Raw genomic sequence first — 20,558 nt, forward strand, 5'->3', positions numbered from 1 at the left:
CTACAAAAGGATGGGAAATCATAAACTTTTTGAATGTTTAGTCTTACAAGAAAGTATTTGTATTGTCTAAACAGTGATGATAAATAATCCTTATCCCCTTTAATAATATTATTCTCCTTTCCACAGTTAATTTTGACCACTTCCAGATCTTGAGGGCAATCGGAAAAGGAAGTTTCGGAAAGGTAAATCCATGTTTGCTATTCATAAATAAACATTATTTACAATTGTTATAAAGTTTTGGTGTGTTTAAGATTCATAGATAGAATAACTTTACCAGTTGCATTTATTTTAACATACGATACGTAATAATATGCCTTGCACATGCACCATCTCGCTGTACTTTAATCGTTATACGATATAATCACACACTCGACGAAAGCCTTTAGCTTTAATTTGCTCGACGCCAACCACAGCAGCTTTGCGGGAAAACAAACGGGAGGTGATAAAAGTCATGCTTCCTGTCACTCTTAAGCTACCCAGTGATTCACATCAGCCATTGCAGTACGTGTACGCACATATAACCCACACACACACACTTGCATCACACAAAGTGCTGTGCAGCACCCAGATAAGCAGTCTAATCACAGTAGATGGCAAGCTGCTCAATGGGAGGAGGAGTGATGTGATCAGGGTTTGGCTGATTAACCGTGCCAGCTGCTCCACAGATCACTCTCTTAGATAGCAGCGATCGTGTGGCTTATTGACGCTTGTATAGCACAACTGCAATGAATGTGGGGTGTATTACAGTACACTGCTGCATATTGGAAATACAGAATTGGGGGGGGGGGGGTGTAATCATGCACAGTCAGATGTAGACACACAGTGACAGCCGACCCAGACTTTCACCTGCTTTTATATTTTGCATTCTGCTGCATCATATCAGCCATGCTATTTATTTCCCACTCATGTGCTACAACTGTCTGCCATGGTAGCTTCTTCTAATTAACGCTAAAATGATCTCGAGAAAAACATGCTGGTGTGAAAAGTTGAACGTCCATGGAGAGGATTAAATATGTGATCCCGCAGATTAAAGGTTCCCTTCCAGCAAAGCTTTGGACAAACATTGATAAATAATGAAAAATCTCATTTTGAAATGAAGAGTAATTCACCCTTATGTCCACTTGTGTCAGGTCTGCATCGTGCAGAAGAAAGACACCAAGACGATGTACGCCATGAAGTACATGAACAAGCTGAAGTGCGTGGAGAGGAACGAAGTGAGGAACGTCCTCAAAGAGATGCAGATCATGCAGAACCTCGAGCATCCGTTTCTGGTCAACTTCTGGTAAGCGATCACACACACACACAGTGAGAGAGATGCATGCAGGTCTTGATTTGAGCCAGTCCTGACCAACTAAAGAGCACTCACAAGTCTCTGTTCACATCATCTCACCCTTGCGAAGTTGCTAAAAGCAAAACGTAGTTTGCTCACTGATCCAAGCTCAACACTTTACGGACACACGGTGCTCTCGACTCTTGGCAGCTTCACATTTTGTCTCGAAACATTTCAGGGGTTGGACGAAGAAGTCTATATTCCCATCGTCACTGTCCGAGCTGAGAGCTGATTCATCGTAATTTAAAAAGCCTCATCAACCACACGTTTTAGATGCCTGATAAGTATTATCTTGCTTGTTAATTTTTCCAAGTGAAAGGCGTCATTAATTTGTAATAAGAAATCCCACCATGTAGCATTTCTGAGAGGGATAATCCCTTGTTTTTTATGCGAGGAAGTTGGTGATGCACAGGCACATTCGTGGCATACCATATATGGTCTCTCCTCATCATCTTTCCCTTTCTTTCAATACAAATTCTCCATATTTCTGAAAGCATTGCAAGCAACAAAAAAGGTAGAGAAATGTGTGCCCGTGGTGGGAATGAATGAAAAGAGGCAGAGAACTCGATGGAGTGCAGCATACGGACTCAACAGACACACAAAAATGCCAGTATTGCATGCTGTGTTGGACAGAAAAAGGTTGGAAGTTAATGCGTTTGGCAGCATAAACCCTCCTGATTGGGGTGATTTCCTCTGGAGATGTGCTTCAGTCAGCGTGGTTCCCACTCTCTCGCTCTCCATCTCTTGCTGTGTTGAGCTGGCATAAGTTATGATTGTCCCGAGGAAAGCAGTCAAGGTCAGAGACAGGGAGAGGTTTTTCCTGCAGTCTTGAGCTGTGGCCACATGCAGGAAAATTCATCTCCTCCCTTCTCGTCCGTACTATACCAATAAGTGATTCTCTTTCTCTTGACTTGGTCGACTGCTGGCTCCAAGTGTGCGATACGGCCACTTTATTGATGTGCCAACACTGGTCGGTGCAGCCCAATGTGCCTGCACTGCACAAAGTCCCACTGTGTAAGGAGAGCCGCCGTTCGCTCCGAGGATCACAGATCCTGTCAGAGACAGAGCGGACGGGGAGACTGAAAGCTGAATAAAGCAACATTTGATGCAGTCGTGCTGTTTGATTCTGTTGATGAAGGAGTTTCATCAGAGAACTTTTCAAAACTAACCACGAGTGTGCAATGTCTTCTCTGTGAGGTACACAGGACATGTATACGTTTATATTATATTGTATTACTCTTATCCTTTTAACTTAAGCACATGATGAAATAAACGTTCATTGCGGTGCAATCTGATGACACCATCTACATGTAGATTGACTGTAAGGCTGGATTTCACTCTGCAGTCGTGTTCGCCACCGGGGATGAAATCTCCTGAGAGAAAGAAGGCTTTTTTGATTTATGGCACAAAGGAAGCACCGCTCTCCCACTATGCAATCGAAAAATAGAAAGAAGACACGGCTTTTGTTTTGTACCATAGTAGCAGGAACTTTGGAATATCCTACTCGGATAAAAAACAACTGCCCCAAGCACCAAAGAAGCCCCAAAGAAGGCAAAACCCAAGTACCACATGGATATATATTCACTTAATGGAGAGAGTGAGAGCTTCAGGCTGTGAGAGTTTTCAAAAAAAACAACATTATTTTTCCACAGAGGTTACATCACCACAGATCACTTTGAGTTCTTTCACAGGCTTAATGTCAACTGTCAACCTGTGACGTTTCCTACAGGACGTCGAGCCTCTCACTGCAGCTATTTGAACGATGCATGATGTAACTTTTGTATAAAAAGAAAGAAAAAGAGATGTTTTTAACTGTCAAAAGAAAACAGATGAAGTGCATTAACAAAAGGTTGGGAGGTAAAAGCTTTGCCTGAAGGAAACACTCTTCCCTGAGTTATTTTATCATTTTTGGTAATGTAGTAGACTCATTCATGTGCAATGTTTGTCAGACAATGACGATTTGAGGAAGGCAATGTTCTGTTCTCCTCGCTTTAATGTCTTTAACTTACACCAGGAATGTAGTATCATTACAGGCTGCTGCGGTAAAACTGCATTTTGAATTTGTGTAAAGAGCCATGTGTGCAAAATGTAGGTAAGCAAGAATATATACGGATTGTACATCATTTTAAAACCCTAAAAGAATATCAGGTCTGCAAAGGAAAAAGACTAGGCTAATTTTTGCGTCTGTTTGTTTGTGTTTGTGCGTCCATGCCGTGCGTGAAAAATAAGACTGAGCTGTCAGTCATGTGGAGGTGTTTGGCAAAGAGGTGGCAGGAGGTCAGAGGGCTGCTGGCATCAAACCAGCGTGTCACTGTCACCGAGCTGTTGGCTCTGGCTCTCTTCAGATGATGTGTGTGTGTGTGTGTTGGTGTTCTAATCAAGAGCTAAACAGCTAATCTTGATTAGCCATTTAATTACGGAGATGCATTCACAGTAGATTGATGTCGAGGTATACATTTAGGGACATTGCCAATATTGCGATGACTTTTATGACATTTAATAATGTCATACATGTTTGTTTCAGCTCTTATCGTAATGAAAAAGAAGAATGAGATTTATTTTTTGGCTCCATATTATAGGTCATAATCTGCTTAATCTGCCTCTCGGAAAAATTCATCTTTTGTAAATTGAAAAATACAGCAGCTTATTTATTTTGGTGGCTTCATGTAGTGTGTGTGTGTGTTTGTTACCGTCTATTTTGAAAGGACACCCTGCCATTAACCCTCTGAGCCCCAGAGGTTTCCGGAGACCTGCATTACTGAATCAGCCTGAGGTGACTCTGCCTCTAAAAGCTCCATGCAGGATGCTCTCCCATCAGACTGACTGCCTGAAGGCCACAAAGAGGTCATATTGTAATGCATGTGTGTGTGTGTGTGTCGGAGCAGAGACAGGCATCAAAAAGAAAAAAAAACAAACAACAAAATGTGTGTGAGGGAGAGATTGGAGTGGGACAGAAAAAAAGAAAAGCAAGCTGAAGAGAACACAGGCTTATATTATATACTAATGTTATGTCTGCACCACTTCAGCTAAATATCTGTCATATTTTGGCTAAAATCTGGTTTTGAACTCTTAATTAACACATGGTGCGACTATACTAAAGTGCGATGCCGCTATTTTTCCACATCTGACTTTCTTTTAAAGTCATTACGTGTTCTGTTTTGCAGCAGAAAACTATAAATGCCAAAAGGTTTCACCTTCCGTATGAAACGGGGCTCCATTAAATGACATAAGTCACACACACGGTCATTATTTAAAATAATAAATTGGGTAACTTTTGTGACCCGGGGCCTATTCGTGATGAAAAGTGAATTAATGAGCCGCCATTTCTAATTCATTTTGACAGCAGTAGCAGGAGGCCAGAGGAGACTTTATTCATATTCAAGTACAATGTCAGAGAAAGAGAGAGAGCGTGAGAGCGTGTGAGAGAAGTCTATTTTTTATTGTCATGGAACAATTTACACTCCAGGTAGTGTGGCGTTATGAATGGCATCGCATAAAATAAAAGAAAGCAGTAGTTACAGGTTGGTCAGTCCTAGAGAGTGATATGCAGGTTTTGACATAGTGTTTTTCTTTTAATGGTGCATTTAAGCAGATAATTAAGTACAGGAAGTGCTTGGTACGCACATCTATAGTATGTAGTTGTTGAGGTTGTGTGTTTACAGAATTAAAATAAGGGACACATGGTCTACGATACCAATAATATCACGATACAGCGATTCTGCAAGACGATCGTGTAGCGATACATGACGATATCCGTCTGTGAAAAGTGAAAAGTGCAGGATTTCTCTATTTATTCACTACACAGAGAACAAAGTGCATAAAGTCTATATATTGAACGTGGATGGAGCATCTCTAAACTTAGCTTTCTCCACCATTATCCCCCGTCAATCATTTGAGCAGCGCCACCACGAGGAGACATGAAGTATAGCAACGCCCGGAGAGTGAAACCGCCAGGGACTGTTTACTTTAGAGTGCCTTCATTTATTAATTAAAGTATTGATATTTGCCCCGGCGTATCGATTATCATATTCCACAGAGAAGGACGACGATATATCACCAAATCAATATTATTTGAAACATGTCTGTTTGTAGGCTTGCACTTAAGACTCATAAAAGGTTCCTGTGGCTGTATAATCTCAAGAAAAAAAGCCTTCTGGGCGACGGTGTATGCACAGCATGTCTGGTGGACACTGGCTGTACAGTAATTAGATTGTACTGCGTGTGTACAACGAGGCTGTCAACACTGTTTATGGCAGCTTTGTCTGTGACCGACCATGTGAGAGATTGCAGCGAGGCAGTCGGTCTTGTTTGCTTTCCAAGACGCTTTTTCCAACAAGCGCCCTCCATCCCTCCAAATCAATGACGGGGCGAAGCACTTTGGGGTGTTTTAACCTTGGCTTGCTGAAACAAATAGTTATGGGGCAGAAAACACACTGGAGGAGCGGCATCCAAGCATGAAAGCGGGGGTTATCTGCTCAATAAAAGTGGTTTCAGAAAAATCCCTCACTGTTATGATACGACGTATTACTTTTCTATCAACGAATATGCTAATTTCCAGTTGCTAAAAGGCTGTAATGACATTTTCTTTTTTTATATAACGAGTAATGGGGTTGGTTTTTCAATTTGGGAAATGATAACATTTGGAATGGCCTGAAGCAATTGTGCATCAAAGAGGACAGTAATGATATATTAGCAAATGGAACACAGGGTAGTAATCAACATATTTAACAGAGAGAGACACACAAGATTAAGTTTAGGTTTGTCTCAATCAAGTACATTTGGCCCCAGTCTTTAATGTGCGTCTTTGAGAATCCATATTGGATTTTGTTTTGTTTTACTTTAGTACAGGATTTCTGATAACGGCGCATTCAGTTGAATAAAACAAATACAATGACACAACTTTAACAATATATGATATTTTACTTCAATAACGTGTTATTGAATGCATTTTATAGCCTAGCAAACAAAAGCAGCTGCCTATTGTAAAGAAGACAATGTTTCTGTGCCAAGAAAAAGAAAATCAAGTATGATTTTGTTTGTGACGGCATAGCTTTAGATTCTTTACCATCTTTAACTGTTTGAGGCGTTTACACAAATGCTACAAATACACTGTCGTGGACTGACGTACAGCGAAAGAGTGAGACTCAGAAAGAGAGCGGGGACAGATAGAGAATGAGGACCTGAGACACTTAATCAAAAGATGAATAGACTTGGAGTGAAATGGATTCTGTCCAGCAAACACAGACACAGTGCTCTATAGGTCATGAATATTTTACACTTTTTGTAATCTTGGATTACCAATAATCAGTTTCCTGTGTTGGCTTGAAAATAACAACAGAAATCCTGTATCAAAGTTGTTAATGTGAATAGTTTGATCGTCACTGTACCAGACACACACACACACACACACACACACACTGATCCACTCTGTCGCTTCAGCTTTCACGCACTTACATCTAATGGCAGCAGCAGCAGCAGCTGGAACTTTGATATATTTTCAGATTCAATTCTCTATAGACTCTCCGTGGAAGTGCACTAATCTCAGTAATAGGGTGACTCCTTATTCATGAGGCTTATGGGAGCGTCTTTTGCATAAAAAATGCTCGAGTTGATTTATCATACACTATACGTAAAAACAATAAAAAAAGTTATAGGATTCTCCTACATTTTTACTTAAATGTGGGTTTTTTTTGTCAAACATGGAGGTGGAGTTTGACAGTGATGAGCGAGTGTGTTCTTTGTGACATTTGCATCATGTGCACCTTCACGACAGGTATCACACTGATAGTCTTTCCACGCTCAGAAGAGGCAATCACAAGTTAAGTGGTCTCAGCATTATCTGAGCCTGCCTGAGCAGACAGGTTGGAGCCAGCTTAATCAATCCCTGTCCATCCGTCCAGTCCAGTGCAGAAAAAGCACCAAGAAGAGAACCCCAAGGAAAGGAGTTTCACCAACGTGTTTGTATTGATTTTAGAGCCAAGATTAATACCTTTAGACATACTTAAAAACCCACTGTTGATGATAGCACCTCTCGCTTAAAGTCAGGGATATACTTTATATGCTCGGTAGGTGCTGGGTGTCCTCGACGTTTATGGGAGATCTGAAGGTGCAAAAGTAGGATGTTGTGTTTCAGAGCCAGGAAATCTTGTTTTTTTTTTTTAAATCGGATGTTTGCATAAATAAGCCTCTTGTGAGAGAGAAACTAATTAGTTAATCGTTTTGTGTGTGTGAGTCTCATGGTGGTGGTTGCTCAGCATGTAAAGGCAATGATGATTTGTGCAACTGCTTCTTAATTGGTGGAACGTTGAGCTGCATGCTGATATATACTTGCTTTCCATGTCAGATTGATGAATAGATGACCACAGCGGAACATTCCACTCACACCAATACTGATACACACATCTATAGCATGTGCTAGTTCAACGAATGTCAACAGTCCGATAGAAAAACTAACAGAAGCAGAGCAATTTCAGCAGACGATACGAAGATTTCCAATTTTTAATTGAGCTATTATTTCTATTATACCACAAAGGAAGTGATGTGATATACACATGTTCAGTGTCCAAATATATTGTGTGCATCGCCTCAACTCCCTATCATGTCCCCCCCTGTCCAGGTATTCCTTCCAGGATGAGGAGGACATGTTTATGGTGGTGGATTTACTCCTGGGCGGAGACCTGCGCTACCACCTGCAGCAGAATGTCCACTTCTCAGAGAGCACCGTCAAACTCTACATCTGTGAACTGGCGTTGGCTCTCGGTTACCTCCGCTCCAAGCGCATCATACACAGGTGATTTTTACCTCTTTCTATTCAACAGTAGACACTGCACTTCACTGCAGTCTTCACCTTTAAGCACCAAGTAGTTCTTCTTTCCCTCGGCTGCCGCCACCGCTGTGCAGGAATTCCAAGGTGCCTCGACATGAAGGTCACACCTGACAGAACCGTTTACCCTGAGCCGCAGACGCTGGTCATCACCAAGTGCACCAATTCAGTCCGGTCTAATTTGTTAAATGCAGGTTAAGTGCTTTTTAGGCAGAAAATCATCTTCGGCTATTGCAGACTCACGCACTTTTAAAGCCAACAAAGACATGGCTGCAGCCCAGTGTTATTACTTCAAGTCGAGTGGCTCCAGAGAGAGCTTACATATCCACGATACAGACACTGCCAGTTACAAAACACACAGAGTGAAAGGGAAGTTGTCCTGAACTCATAATCTACTTAATGAATCCAGGCGCAATGCAGGGGAAACTAAACTAGAGCAGAACTCTCTCATAGTAAATATTATACTTCTGCTTTTATAACTATTTTTTAGAGGAAACACATTACGTATTCAAAGGGATTTAAAATCTGAGTTGAGATTGTCATGGCTTCTTAAATAATGGATTTATTAATATCAGGTGATAAAAAAAACTAGGCCTCGCACATCCCCATTGTGAAGCCAGAAGTCAATGAATGAAAGAAGATTCTGTATAAGTATGTATTGTATCCTCCAAAAGAACAAAATTGAATTGAATAATAGAATATTAAATATGATTTAAAACTAACTTACCAGTAAATTATACCATTTAGTTTAAATTAAACCACTCGCTCTCGTCTTTGATCTCCATGGGAAAGAAAGGGAATAAGTAGGATATATTATTCATTTTTGCTCATTCACTCTGTTCGTAGAGTTCTATTTCAGTGCTGCTGAGGACAGATTTGGCCCTTGACGTGCACGTGCATTTGTTTGGACGGAATAAAAAAAACCTTTTCAATCTGAATTCATTAGCTTCAAATAGGAAGAGGAGTTGAACGTAACAAAGAGCTCATCTCTATGGAAATTCAAGTCCTAAGTTCCTCCCTCAGATGTGAACTTTGATGGTGTGAGTTAAGGCACGCAAAGAACCTCAGTGTGTGTGAACGTGTGTGTAAGCTATTCTACTGCATATATATATATATATATGCTTTGTGATGATGAAGATCTCCTTTGAAAGAGAGACCAAAGAGAAATATTGGTACAAGATATGATAGGTGATATAATAATGGAAATTATTGCATATAAGCTTTAATTTTTGAGCCAAGTGTTTTTGTTTTTGGTGGATGTTGATGTAAAAGACGGTATCATCAGCATATGGTATGATTTCCAGGGGTTCACCGTACAACAACAGCAGCGCTAGAACAACAGATTTCTTTCGTATAATTGCTAATTATTTTCAATGACGAACATTTTTACCTTATCCTGCTCTATGGCAAATATTATGAGCAATCACGAGGGACAACAGCCCATCATGGAAAATAAAAGAGAGAAGGAAGGCAACATCATCATGGGATAAACACGAGCCTCTGAGCATCAAGAATGATGCAAGATGAAGTTAATTTAATTTTTCCTCCGTGTGATTAATTGGGAGTGGATTTTGCATGAAAAACATATTGTGTCTAATTGTCATAAGTGGGTTAATTGGGAGAGGATGGGGACATGGATGTGGTGATTCAGATTTATTACACATGTTATATCATGTTAATTTACTATCTACACCTGAAGGTGGGTCTAAGAAAGAAAATGATAGATAATGATCATTCTCATTGGTGGGTGTCATGTGTCAGGGGTTTGCTCGTCAGTGTTTTTAACCCTCAACTCTCTGAGGGGTTAGAATTACTAACAACAGAACGAATGTCAATTAGATGACATCTTCAGAGACTTGATGAGTCACTCCAAACAAGTGGAAACAGAAAATAGCAATGATGTGGCAGGGAAAGACACGTGTGTGTGTGTGTGAGTGTGTCAGGGGTTGCAGTATAGTTGCAGAGGTTTTGCATTACTGGTCAAAGCCTCACTGACATCAGCACCACTGAATCCTCAGGTGCATTTTGAGTGCCTCCTGGAATCCGTGTAATGGAAAGACTTAGATATTGTTATCCAGCGCTCTAAACAAGTCAATAATGCCTCTGCGGTTCATGTACGCACTACAGTATATTGTAATGCCCATTTGAGTGGTTAAGGAATTCATTATTTGGCTTGGATCAAAGTGGTGGACAGTGGTGGCCTTAAATTCAAAATGGCTGACTTCCTGTTGAGTTGAGGTCATGGTCTCAATGGACTTTAATGTTCGTCTTGGGCGGTGACATGTATCCACCAAGTTTTGTGAAATTTGATGCAACTTGTCCTTCCGGGTTTTACCTTTAGGGGCGCTACGGAGCCATTTTGCACCACAGTTATAATTTGTGTGCCAATTTTTGTCCATTTTCACTAATGTTTTGTTAGTTTACAAACATTGAGAAAATAATAATTCCAGGATTTTCTGATTTCCTCCAGCACCTGCATCTGTATTTGGTAGATAGAAGTCCATACTCTGTAACTGTGACACATTTTTTAATCGTCTTCATCCATATTGAAATACAGATGAACACTTTGTCTTGGTTCTTTTGGACTCCACCGTCGTCTGTTTATTCAGATTTCTTATGTATATTCATATGAGCTACAACAATGGGAGCCAGCTGTTGTCGAGGCGAGAGCCTATTTCAGCCAAGAAGGATTCTCATTTGCATGCTCTGATTTTCTTTCCCATCTCTTCTCATCTGCCTCTTTCCCCTCAGCTTTCACTCAGTATCATCATCCTCCTCTCCCTCCTGTGATATTCTATCTACCTACTGGACTTTTATCCCCCCACCCACCACCCTCCATTCCTCAGTCTTTCTTCAAGAGAGCAACAGAAGACATACTTCTATGTACTTCAAATAATCTATCTGCTCCTTCATCCCTTTCTTCTAGAGGCTTCTCGCCAAAAGGGAATATGGTGTTCATTAACCTATCTGGTTAATTGAAGGTGAAAGAACAGTCTTCTCATAGCTGAACACCCTAAAATGAATAGATAATCCAGAGCGCTGCATATTGCATGTAGGCAGACGAAGTCATTACTCTCTATCTCTCTATCGGCATCTCAAAAAAGGAGGGTGACGGATTCTTCAAGTCTTCAAGTGCAGTATTCGTTATTCATGGAGTGTGTGAATGTTTTATTTTCCAGTAGAAGAAGAAAAAAGGAAGAGCCATGAGGGGGCGTAGGGTAGGGAGGGAGAAATGAACCGCTCATTTTTCATAAATGCAGATTAAGGTGCCAGCTGGTGCCAGCTCCCTTCACTTTTTGCACATTTTCGACCATGAAACGGCAAAGTGAGCATCCTCGGTAATGGTATGCGCTCTGAACTCTGGAGAATGTTTACCACTAAGTCTCTGCTCCACTAAGATCACTAATTCACTGCTTGCGTAACTAAATCATAGGCGATAGCAAGAGACGGGTTTTGAGCAGCGTAGGAAACACTAAAGGAAGAGATAAAAGCAGAGATAGAGAGTTTAGGAGCCAGACGTGGAAGAGGTTGAGTGAACCGGCATTTTCTAATGCTTCTGATGCGTGGAATTCTTAGTGCCGACTGGCTGCTTCGCCCTCCAGACGGTGTCACCCAATCACATTCAATCAGTGAATAAGGAACGAACATCCCAACACGGAAACTCTTGCACATGTGTATCTACGCACTGCATTGTGTGTTTTTAGAGCTTTTTCCATGCTCCTTTGTGACATAAGGGGAGGCCCAGGTCTCCTACAGCGCTCTGGTTTAATGCTGGAGTGAGAGAGGAAGGTGATTAAACTGCCGGCAATCTATACCAATTTCAGCCCAGCACTTACATATCTTTAAATTAAATTTCAAATGGGGAAAACACAATTATGAGAATAATCCACACAGAAAGCAGAAAAACAACCTCACCACTAATCCAGAATATGCACAGCAGAGAATCAAGATTACAGAATAGATCTCAAACTAAGAGATGGTCAAGAACATTATTACATTGCATTATTCTATCATTTTTAAAGTTCTTAACGGGGGGGGAGTTAAATGTGATTAATATCCTAGCACTGTCAGTTATCTTTTTGTTTATCAGCATGTTTTCACGAGCTCTTTGTCTGATCTGTGAGTGTGTGTGTGTGAGACCATTTCTCAGGTGTGTTCGCCTGCTCCAGTGTCACCACAGTATCATATGAGCAGGTACGGGGCTCAGTTACCCCTCTGCCTCTGATGGAAGGCTGTAATGAGGCCATTAGATCCTGCTAATAGCTTGTAGGGTCAGTCATCCGAGAGAAAAGCTGAGGGGGATCAACTTGCACCGAGTTCTCCTGGCCTTTTAATCCCTGTCCTCAATCAGGAAAAGCCCCCCTACATTTTTACAACTCTTCTTCTTGTGCGATCACACATCCTCTTCCCCTTGTTTTTTGGCTTTATTTTCTCAACTTCTTGTCCTCAATCACTCTCTCATAAGTCTTTATTCCCATAACTCTTTATCTCGCAGTAAATTCAAAACCCTGTTCACTTCTATTCCCTCAGTCTGTCTTTAAAACTCTTTAGATTTTCACCCTCTTCACCTATAATCCACTTTAGAAAACCCTCCATGCCGCTCAGGCTCTCCCCATATTCTTTACCTTTTTTTGCAAGTCATTCATACACGTGGCAAAGAGCACTTCTACACATTTACTGACTTTTTTGGTGTCTTTTTTGAGTGGTGTATTTCATACTGAAGGCCTTTTTGTTGTGTCATCTCCACTGATAGAGGACGAGCAGTGCCGTCTTCACACAACCTTTTTAATTTTCAGCTCGATGAGCCGATGCGTGCCAGTTGCACTGTGGATTTGGCAAGGCAATGTTTTCCTCTTCCTCTCACTATGATGATGATGCACTCACCATAATGACGAAGTTCAATTTATAAATTCTTTGTTTTATTTTAGTCCTGCATTATATGATTAATGATTGAGTTAAAATCTACATTTTACATTTTTCAACTAGTTTTGGCCATACTCTAAAATGTTAATTGCAGTTATGGGTATTTTAGAAAACAGCGAGACAACAACCATGCATAAAGCAGTCTCTCTCAAATGTCCACGGTCAGAAGAACGGCTATGAATCATAATCACCACCTCCTAATCAGGCCCTGCTGCTTTGGGTTTATCTCGTCAGCCAGTTGTTTTGGATTCTTTCTTGTCCTGTTGCTTCCACAATGGCAACATGGCCTTTAAAAAAAGACGCTTCCTTGTTTATGGAGCAGCCACACACACACACACACACACACAGCCCTGCTCTCTCTTCCTTAGCGTCAGCCTTTGAGGCAAATGTCAGCTAATTAAGCTTTACATGTTCGACCTTTCTCACCCCCCCACCTGAGCCCGTGCCACTTGATCTGCCACAGCATCCGAGAGCTGAGCTCCGTGCTACAGGTCGTCGTCGTCGCCCCAAGTGTGTGTGACACACACACACACACACACACATTATGCACAAAAACACAGGTGGCCTTTGATGAGCTAAAAACTCTTGAGTTTTTGCCAGTGTTTTTACTGCAGATTTCACCTGTTGCCGCAACTCTCCGTCCCCTGAAATTCACAAACTCAAAGTTGCGACGCCTTCATCACCACCATCGCCTGCTAACGCACAGATACACTCCCTCCCGGTGAAATGTCTCCCCGTCAGCAGGCACAAACGGGAACATTTGAGCGGGGCGCTGAATATTGAATATCATCTCTCTCCTCCAGTTCAGCTTCACTAAAGCTGCGGGGGATTCGTCGTGGAGACGAGAACAGAGAGGAGCCGGGAACGCTCTGTACCCGACACCGTTTCAGTCTGCAGACACTCAAGACATAAATAAAATAAATATCTAAAGACTTTTTTATATCTTAGAAGAGGCGAGCGCTTGTCAAAGTCATGGTCTAAGTGGCACAGACTAAAGAAAGAGCAGTGTCAAGGGCAGTTAAAGATCAGATGAAGATAAGAGTGTTTTTTTTTTTAATTAAACTAAATGTGAAAGATTTCGCTGTTTGTCACAACTGGGCTTTTATTTAGTACGGGTACAGAATATGTGTTGATTATTGCAGGAAGAAAAGGATGAATTGGAGTCGTTTAAAAGACTCCAGAATGAAGTGAATTCAATACATTTCTATTAATATATTAAAGTTTGTCCATCCATAGTGGTTAAAATGGTTGGAAGACCAGATCCAATACATGATTTAGTTAAAATAAATATATCATCTCCCAACACATTGATTGTTTTTTGATTTATCTGCCATCAAAAAAAGGTTTTCTCACTACATGCACTATTAACGACAAGAAATAGTATTTATCAATAGCTAAAACCAAGAGAAAAAGGTGTACAAAACTTCATTTATACTAAACAAAGGAAACTCTTTTCTCTCTTTTTCCAAAACTGCTCAGACAAACAGAAAAAAAACAGAAGTAGAAGCAGTGGGAAGAAACTGCTTCCACCTGTCGCCCGTCTCAGGTTTCTCTGCTGCTCCCACAGTTTCACCTGCTGTCCCTCTCCTCCCTCTCTAATGAATTAGATACCTGTTTGTTTTTTATCACACCTGGTATTCACCGACCGCCTCAACGTAATCCCATTTTAACTTTAAATGTCAAGTCTTATTAGTCGAGTTTATTTCTGTCTTTCAGTGAAGTGAAAAGCTTCCTATAATGACCGTGAGCTGCCTGCTTTCGACACTTTCTGGGAGATTCTACAAAGAACTGTGCAAAGTAACTTCCCTGGTATTAAGATTAGAGGAAAGTTTTGAGACACAACGTGTGATATCAGTGACATTTGAGCAACTTCCTGCACTTAAATAATAATGAAGCATGTTGTTAGCGTCTCAGCGAAGCAGCCTCTGCTAAACTAAAAACGTGCCATCTCCCAAACTTTAATTGGATTGTGCATTCACAGCAAATGACCACGTTATTTTACACCCACACACACACACACACACACGCAGCACCTTTTATTAAAAAATCTTAGAACTACACTTAGCAACAGCTGCAGTTTCTGTGCAAATCGATTCCTTTTCAGCTCCAACTCAAGAGTAATTAAATGATTCTAATTCAGATAAAGACAGCTGATTGACAAATTACACCGAGACACAGCCAAATATAATATTCCTATCGATCGCTGGCTTTTCCCACAGATGTGCTGTTGTCGGTTTCTAATGACTTTCAGGTCTTTGTTGCCTGATTGATAGTTCACAGCATAACTCTTAAACCTGCTGAGCCTCACTCTGGCATTTCAAGATGCTGACTCTTAATTCAGCCAGGGCTGATTCTCCTGGGAGGTTAGATCTGCTCACCACACACTGTACAGTAGAGTGGATGGAAGAATATGGAATTAGACTTGTGTCAATATTTCCAAACAACACTTTTTAAGCAAATATCTAAGACTAAGAAATGACATGAACTAATCCCAATGTTCTGTTTGTGTTTTCCCTCACAGGGACATCAAACCTGACAACATACTACTGGATGAGCATGGTAAGACCTTCCTGTTTTTGTCACAGTGCTCCAACTCTAACACTGATGGAGTGAATGTTTTAGCAGAAAATGGAATGAGTTCTGCTCTCCCCTCTCGATGCTGCCTTTATCCCAAAAAAAATAAATAATAATAATAATAATAGTGAGATGAAAAAAGCAGATTCAGAGGATGCGTTCATGGGCACGTATACTCTCCAACTTTGTGGCAACACCCTGTCGATCCAATCTAAATGTGAGCATAACATTTAATGTGTATTTACAGGCCATAACAATAGAATCTCACTTAATAGCTGATAAAAAAAATGACATGTGATATAGGTTTTTCCACACAGTGCAATTACTACAATTGGTGTTGCCTAAAAAAACGCTGCAACATGCATTATATTGCATCTTTCTGGGAAAAAAGGGTTTTGTGAAACCAGGCTTTTATTTTTGCAACAAACACAAAAACAGCCTGACAAAATAAATACTGCAGCTATATTTTAGTATCAAGCAACTGGAAGGTCACAGAGGTCACCTGCAAACAGGCTCCTCTACTGTAACAATAGCATATGTCAACTGCACTGATGTCCACTCATGTGTGTCGGGTTTCTTTTCATACGTTTTAATCTAAATGGGAACATTGTGTTATGTGAGAAAACCTGACACTAGCTATTAAGACCAGGTAAACCTCTGAGAAGTATTCAAACTGAGTTCTTTTAGCATCCATTGGAACTGAAAGTATATTTTGATATACAGTTTAAAGTACAGCCTCTAAGACCAGTGGTGTCTATTGTACATTTGACCAAATACTGTGCACACGAAGAAGAAATAAAATGCCTTCCACAAAAGTCCTGAGATTTCAGAGAACACCATGCAGCTGGGATATGTGGGATAGCTCACTCTGCTGTCACTGCAGACACGACATTTCTGGAAGGAAGGAAAGGAAGAATAATCATGTAGATGAAGAGTGCTAAAGAGGAAAGGATAAACAGAGGAGAGTGACAGCTCAGTCTGATTTCCACAGGACATTTCCTCTCTCTCTGCATGTGTGCAAACATCCTTTTAAAACCCCCCGTCTTTGCTCCTCACTTATTCTCTACGCCCCACACCTTATCGACTGAAGTCTTAAACAACAAGAGGTATGAGAGCGGCCTCTTTACTTCTGCTCACTACTTCAATTTTGCAACCTGAAATTGCCCCGCGTTCCTCAGGGGAGGCTGTTTTCATATGGAGAAAAACAATTTGCCCATGCAAGTACGATGTACCCCTGGAGTACTGAGGAATGCTCCAGGAGGGGCCAGTGTTTAGCTTTTCCTTAAATGATGCGACCTGCAAACCACAGTTTTTCCAGTTTAAAAAAAAAAAAACATGATAATGACAAAAGGCTCTTAGACTGACTCGTGCATACTTTTATACATAACTATGTACAATATGTGTGTTTTCTTACTGTCTGGGCAGTTACGGACGATATTCATTCATGCAAACAATCACTGCGGCAAAAACTCCCCTGTACTCTGTCTTCCCCTCTCACTCAGTTTGACACACACACATCTACACACACACACCTCATTAGTGTGTGTTCAGTGTGCATGGCAGAGATTCTGGGCTATCTTGCAGCACGGTGAGACGCAGGTCAATGGTTTGACTTTGGGAAAAAAAAGCCACTGCATTTGCTGCTTCAATAAAATATACCTTTACTAAATCCTCAGTTCATGGGCAAATGAATGATTTAGTCATTCATTTAATCGCCGCAGAGTTAAGAGCCGTATATGGATGAATACATAAAGATAAACATGATTATCTTTGCAACAAGCCTCAAAATGTCGGTCTGGACTTTTTGTTTTTTTGTTATTTGTTATAATTGTTATTGACAGTTTACAATGTTAACATACTATATTAACAATTTAAAATGAAGAAAAACATTGTAGTTGTACACAAACTCAATGTCCAAAACGCCAACTCTCTCCTCTCTGGTGACAAAGACTGATTTGCCGGCTTCCTGCAACAGCACGAGTGAAATTACTTTAATAAAACACACATTGGCTTTGACGTGCAACTTCTCAGCTTTCAGAAACTGCTGGAATAACACAAACCGTCAAGTAATTGCAGAATTGCAAACGTGTCGTCTGCGATACACTCGATATTAAAGGGTTAAAACCAGGAGAAGTCATCACAGAAACCTTATCGCGATACGATGATATCGATAAATGAAAGACAATATCTACCCTTTTTTGAGTTAATGCTGACTGAACACAAACTGTCGACCGTCTCTTCTCCAGGCCACGTCCACTTCACCGACTTCAACATCGCAGCCATCGTCAAAGACGACCTCAAAGCCACGTCCATCGCCGGAACCAAACCATACATGGGTGAGAAATGACAACCATGTTTGATAAAATGCTTGACGAGGATGATAAAAGTACACATTTGCAGGTGCATGCAACACATGGGCACTTATATTATGTGTTGCTACTAAGCTCATGTCCTACATTTTAGTCTCTTTATTCTGTGTAAAATTTAGCAAAGTATGCTTCACATATTAAATATGCAGCAGTCTCTAGAGTTTAAAGCGTGTTTATATTTTGATGCACGAGTCTAAGACCTACTTCTTTATTTTAGCACAGATGCACTTGTGTCCTCCCTGTGACTCTTGCAGCGTAGTAATCAGATTGATGTGGTTTCTGCTCAGATCAGACAGCAGCTAATGTTATTCCAGGGTGCTCTGAATGGCAAGGCGACATGTTTTTATGAGTGTGTGTGTGTGGATGTGTGTGCTCAAAATAGACGTGCGTTTATGTGTTTATGCGTCTGTGTGTGATCCTCACATCCGTGATGAAGACTGATCTTGCCAACCCTGTGTCGAGTCGAGGCTAATTCATAGCTACTCTGGGGGCACAAAAGCGTCGTCTTTCTCTCTCTGCGGGGTTATAAACTGCTCTTTATCCTCCGCCGACAAGAAGGCAGAGCAAACCTGCCACGGGAAGACGTCGGTTGGTTTTTTTCCTGGATGAGGGATGGAAATTCATTTTATCCATTTGGAACCAAATTATAGCTGAGCAGCCATTTCTCAAGAATAGATTATTCTCTTCCAGCAGGGAAAGCGTTTGGATAAATATTTTGATAGCTGAAGCTCCCAGAAAAGCTCTTAAATCATTGGTTTATTAAATAGATTTTGCAGTGCTACACAAGAACATCGCATTCATAAAGGAAACTAAGCAGATACCATACGTCTATATTAATTGTGACTTATTTTACCGGAATTATGAGACGTTGGTGAAATAAGAAATTGAGAAACAAAGCCAAAGTTGCACCAAATTTCACGAAACTTGGTAGAAACATGACACAGACCAAGACGAGGAAAAAAGTCCATTAGGACCATGGCCTCAACTCAACAGGAAGTCGGCCATTTTAAATTCGGTGTCCATCCATCTTGGCGATTTGCACATTTCGTAAACATAACAAAAATCTGTACTAGACGCATCAACGATGAGAGAGAACCAGGTCAACTTTGTAAAAAGGAGCTGTAGAATTTAAAAAAGTGATGAATTTGATAAGAAATTTAAGAGTGGGTGAGACAAGAGAGTAGAGCGTGTGGGGAGAGGAGAGAATCCCTGTGCACTGACGAGGGTAATTCATTAAAGCTTCAACAGCAAAAAAGGAAGGTTTTTAAAATAAATCACTCTCCAGCGCCAAACATTCTGTACGCTTCCTCTGCAACAGAGGATCTGCATCTGAATAGAGCCACTATATGGCTCATTAGAGCCGTGTCTGGAATTATAAATACGATATGACACGATGATGAAGGTAGTTAAACCATGTATGAAATGAGCTTTAGGCAAAATGAAGTGTTCTCCGTCTTAAAAACAACAATACGAGAGCAAAATACACTGAGATTTCTCCCGTCGTCATCCCACGTGCATCATTTTAATGTTGTTTTTATTCTCTCCGTCAGCGCCTGAGCTTTTCCAGACCTTCGAAGGCTCCCACCCCGGCTACTCCTTCTCTGTCGACTGGTGGTCACTGGGCATCACGGCCTACGAGCTACTGCGAGGACAGGTAATTTCAGCTCACCTGGAAAGCCTCCGTCAGTATAGAAGAGCAGGTTATACACAGCAATAAGACCTCGACCACCATGGAACCACAGGAAGGTGAAGCTGAAATTTAATTTTACATTTAACGCTGACCTTACTGGCAAAGGTGTTTAGATGTTTAGTCACGGTGTGAGGGCGAATCGCTGCCGCTGCTGCTGCTGCAGGACGAGGACGTCGAGTTATTTCGAGAGCCGTATAATTGGATTTGATTGTTTCAAATATTATTTATTAGATTCTGTGCAGGTCCCATCTGGGAGGGGTGGGTGTTAAATTTGGATGTCGTGGAAATAAACGCAGGATATTACAGTATGCCTTCGCCGGGTCTCTTTAATTTATCAGGCTGGGCCTTTGGACCTGAGTTGGCAGACGTAGCTGGTTGTGGACTTGTGGAGAGTGCAGCAGCAGACTTTGCTCTCATGTTTCAGGACGATGATGATGACGATGACACAAACTACAGTGACCTCTGTCTACACGGACAAGGACGCACACGGCACCTGAAACTGATCTGAAATCACTTCCTGTCGCACTCCAGCACTAACCTCTCTCTTACCCTGCAGCGTTGAACTGTGTGACAGTTATTTTATTTCATCACATCTTAATTATCGTCTCAGAAATTCTCTGCACTCAAAGCAACGCCCCAAAGTTGCCTCATCTCATCTCATCCGTCCGCCTGATTTTCAAGTGCTCTCCAACCTTCACTTCAAATTCAAGAGAGAGTTGCGATGCAGACTTTTAAGAGCCAGAAATTACTCGGAGTGAAATGGGGCTAAAGTTGTTCAGGATGTCACTCAAACTTCTTTTGAACATGTGTTTTTTTTTCCCCACAAGCTTCTCTTGAATCCACGGCCCC

The 20,558-nt window shown here is 41.1% G+C and overlaps 1 protein-coding gene across 1 annotated transcript in view; it reads left to right on the plus strand.

Annotated features, from left to right (window-relative positions):
- Window positions 1-1,148: 1,148 nt before the first annotated feature.
- stk32a (serine/threonine kinase 32A) overlaps window positions 1,149-20,558 on the plus strand; it is a gene marked incomplete at its 3' end in the record, with an annotated part of 29,789 nt that continues 10,379 nt past the window's right edge. Inside the window, exons 1-5 of the mRNA XM_083910640.1 lie at window positions 1,149-1,282; window positions 7,947-8,120; window positions 15,598-15,635; window positions 17,897-17,986; window positions 19,570-19,673. Coding sequence (XP_083766766.1) covers window positions 1,164-1,282; window positions 7,947-8,120; window positions 15,598-15,635; window positions 17,897-17,986; window positions 19,570-19,673 — 525 coding nt within the window. The 5' untranslated portion in view covers window positions 1,149-1,163. The remainder of the gene's footprint in view (window positions 1,283-7,946; window positions 8,121-15,597; window positions 15,636-17,896; window positions 17,987-19,569; window positions 19,674-20,558) is intronic.

The sequence above is a fragment of the Microchirus variegatus genome, assembly GCF_963457635.1.
Source record: "Microchirus variegatus genome assembly, chromosome: 2".
Lineage (NCBI taxonomy): Eukaryota > Metazoa > Chordata > Actinopteri > Pleuronectiformes > Soleidae > Microchirus > Microchirus variegatus.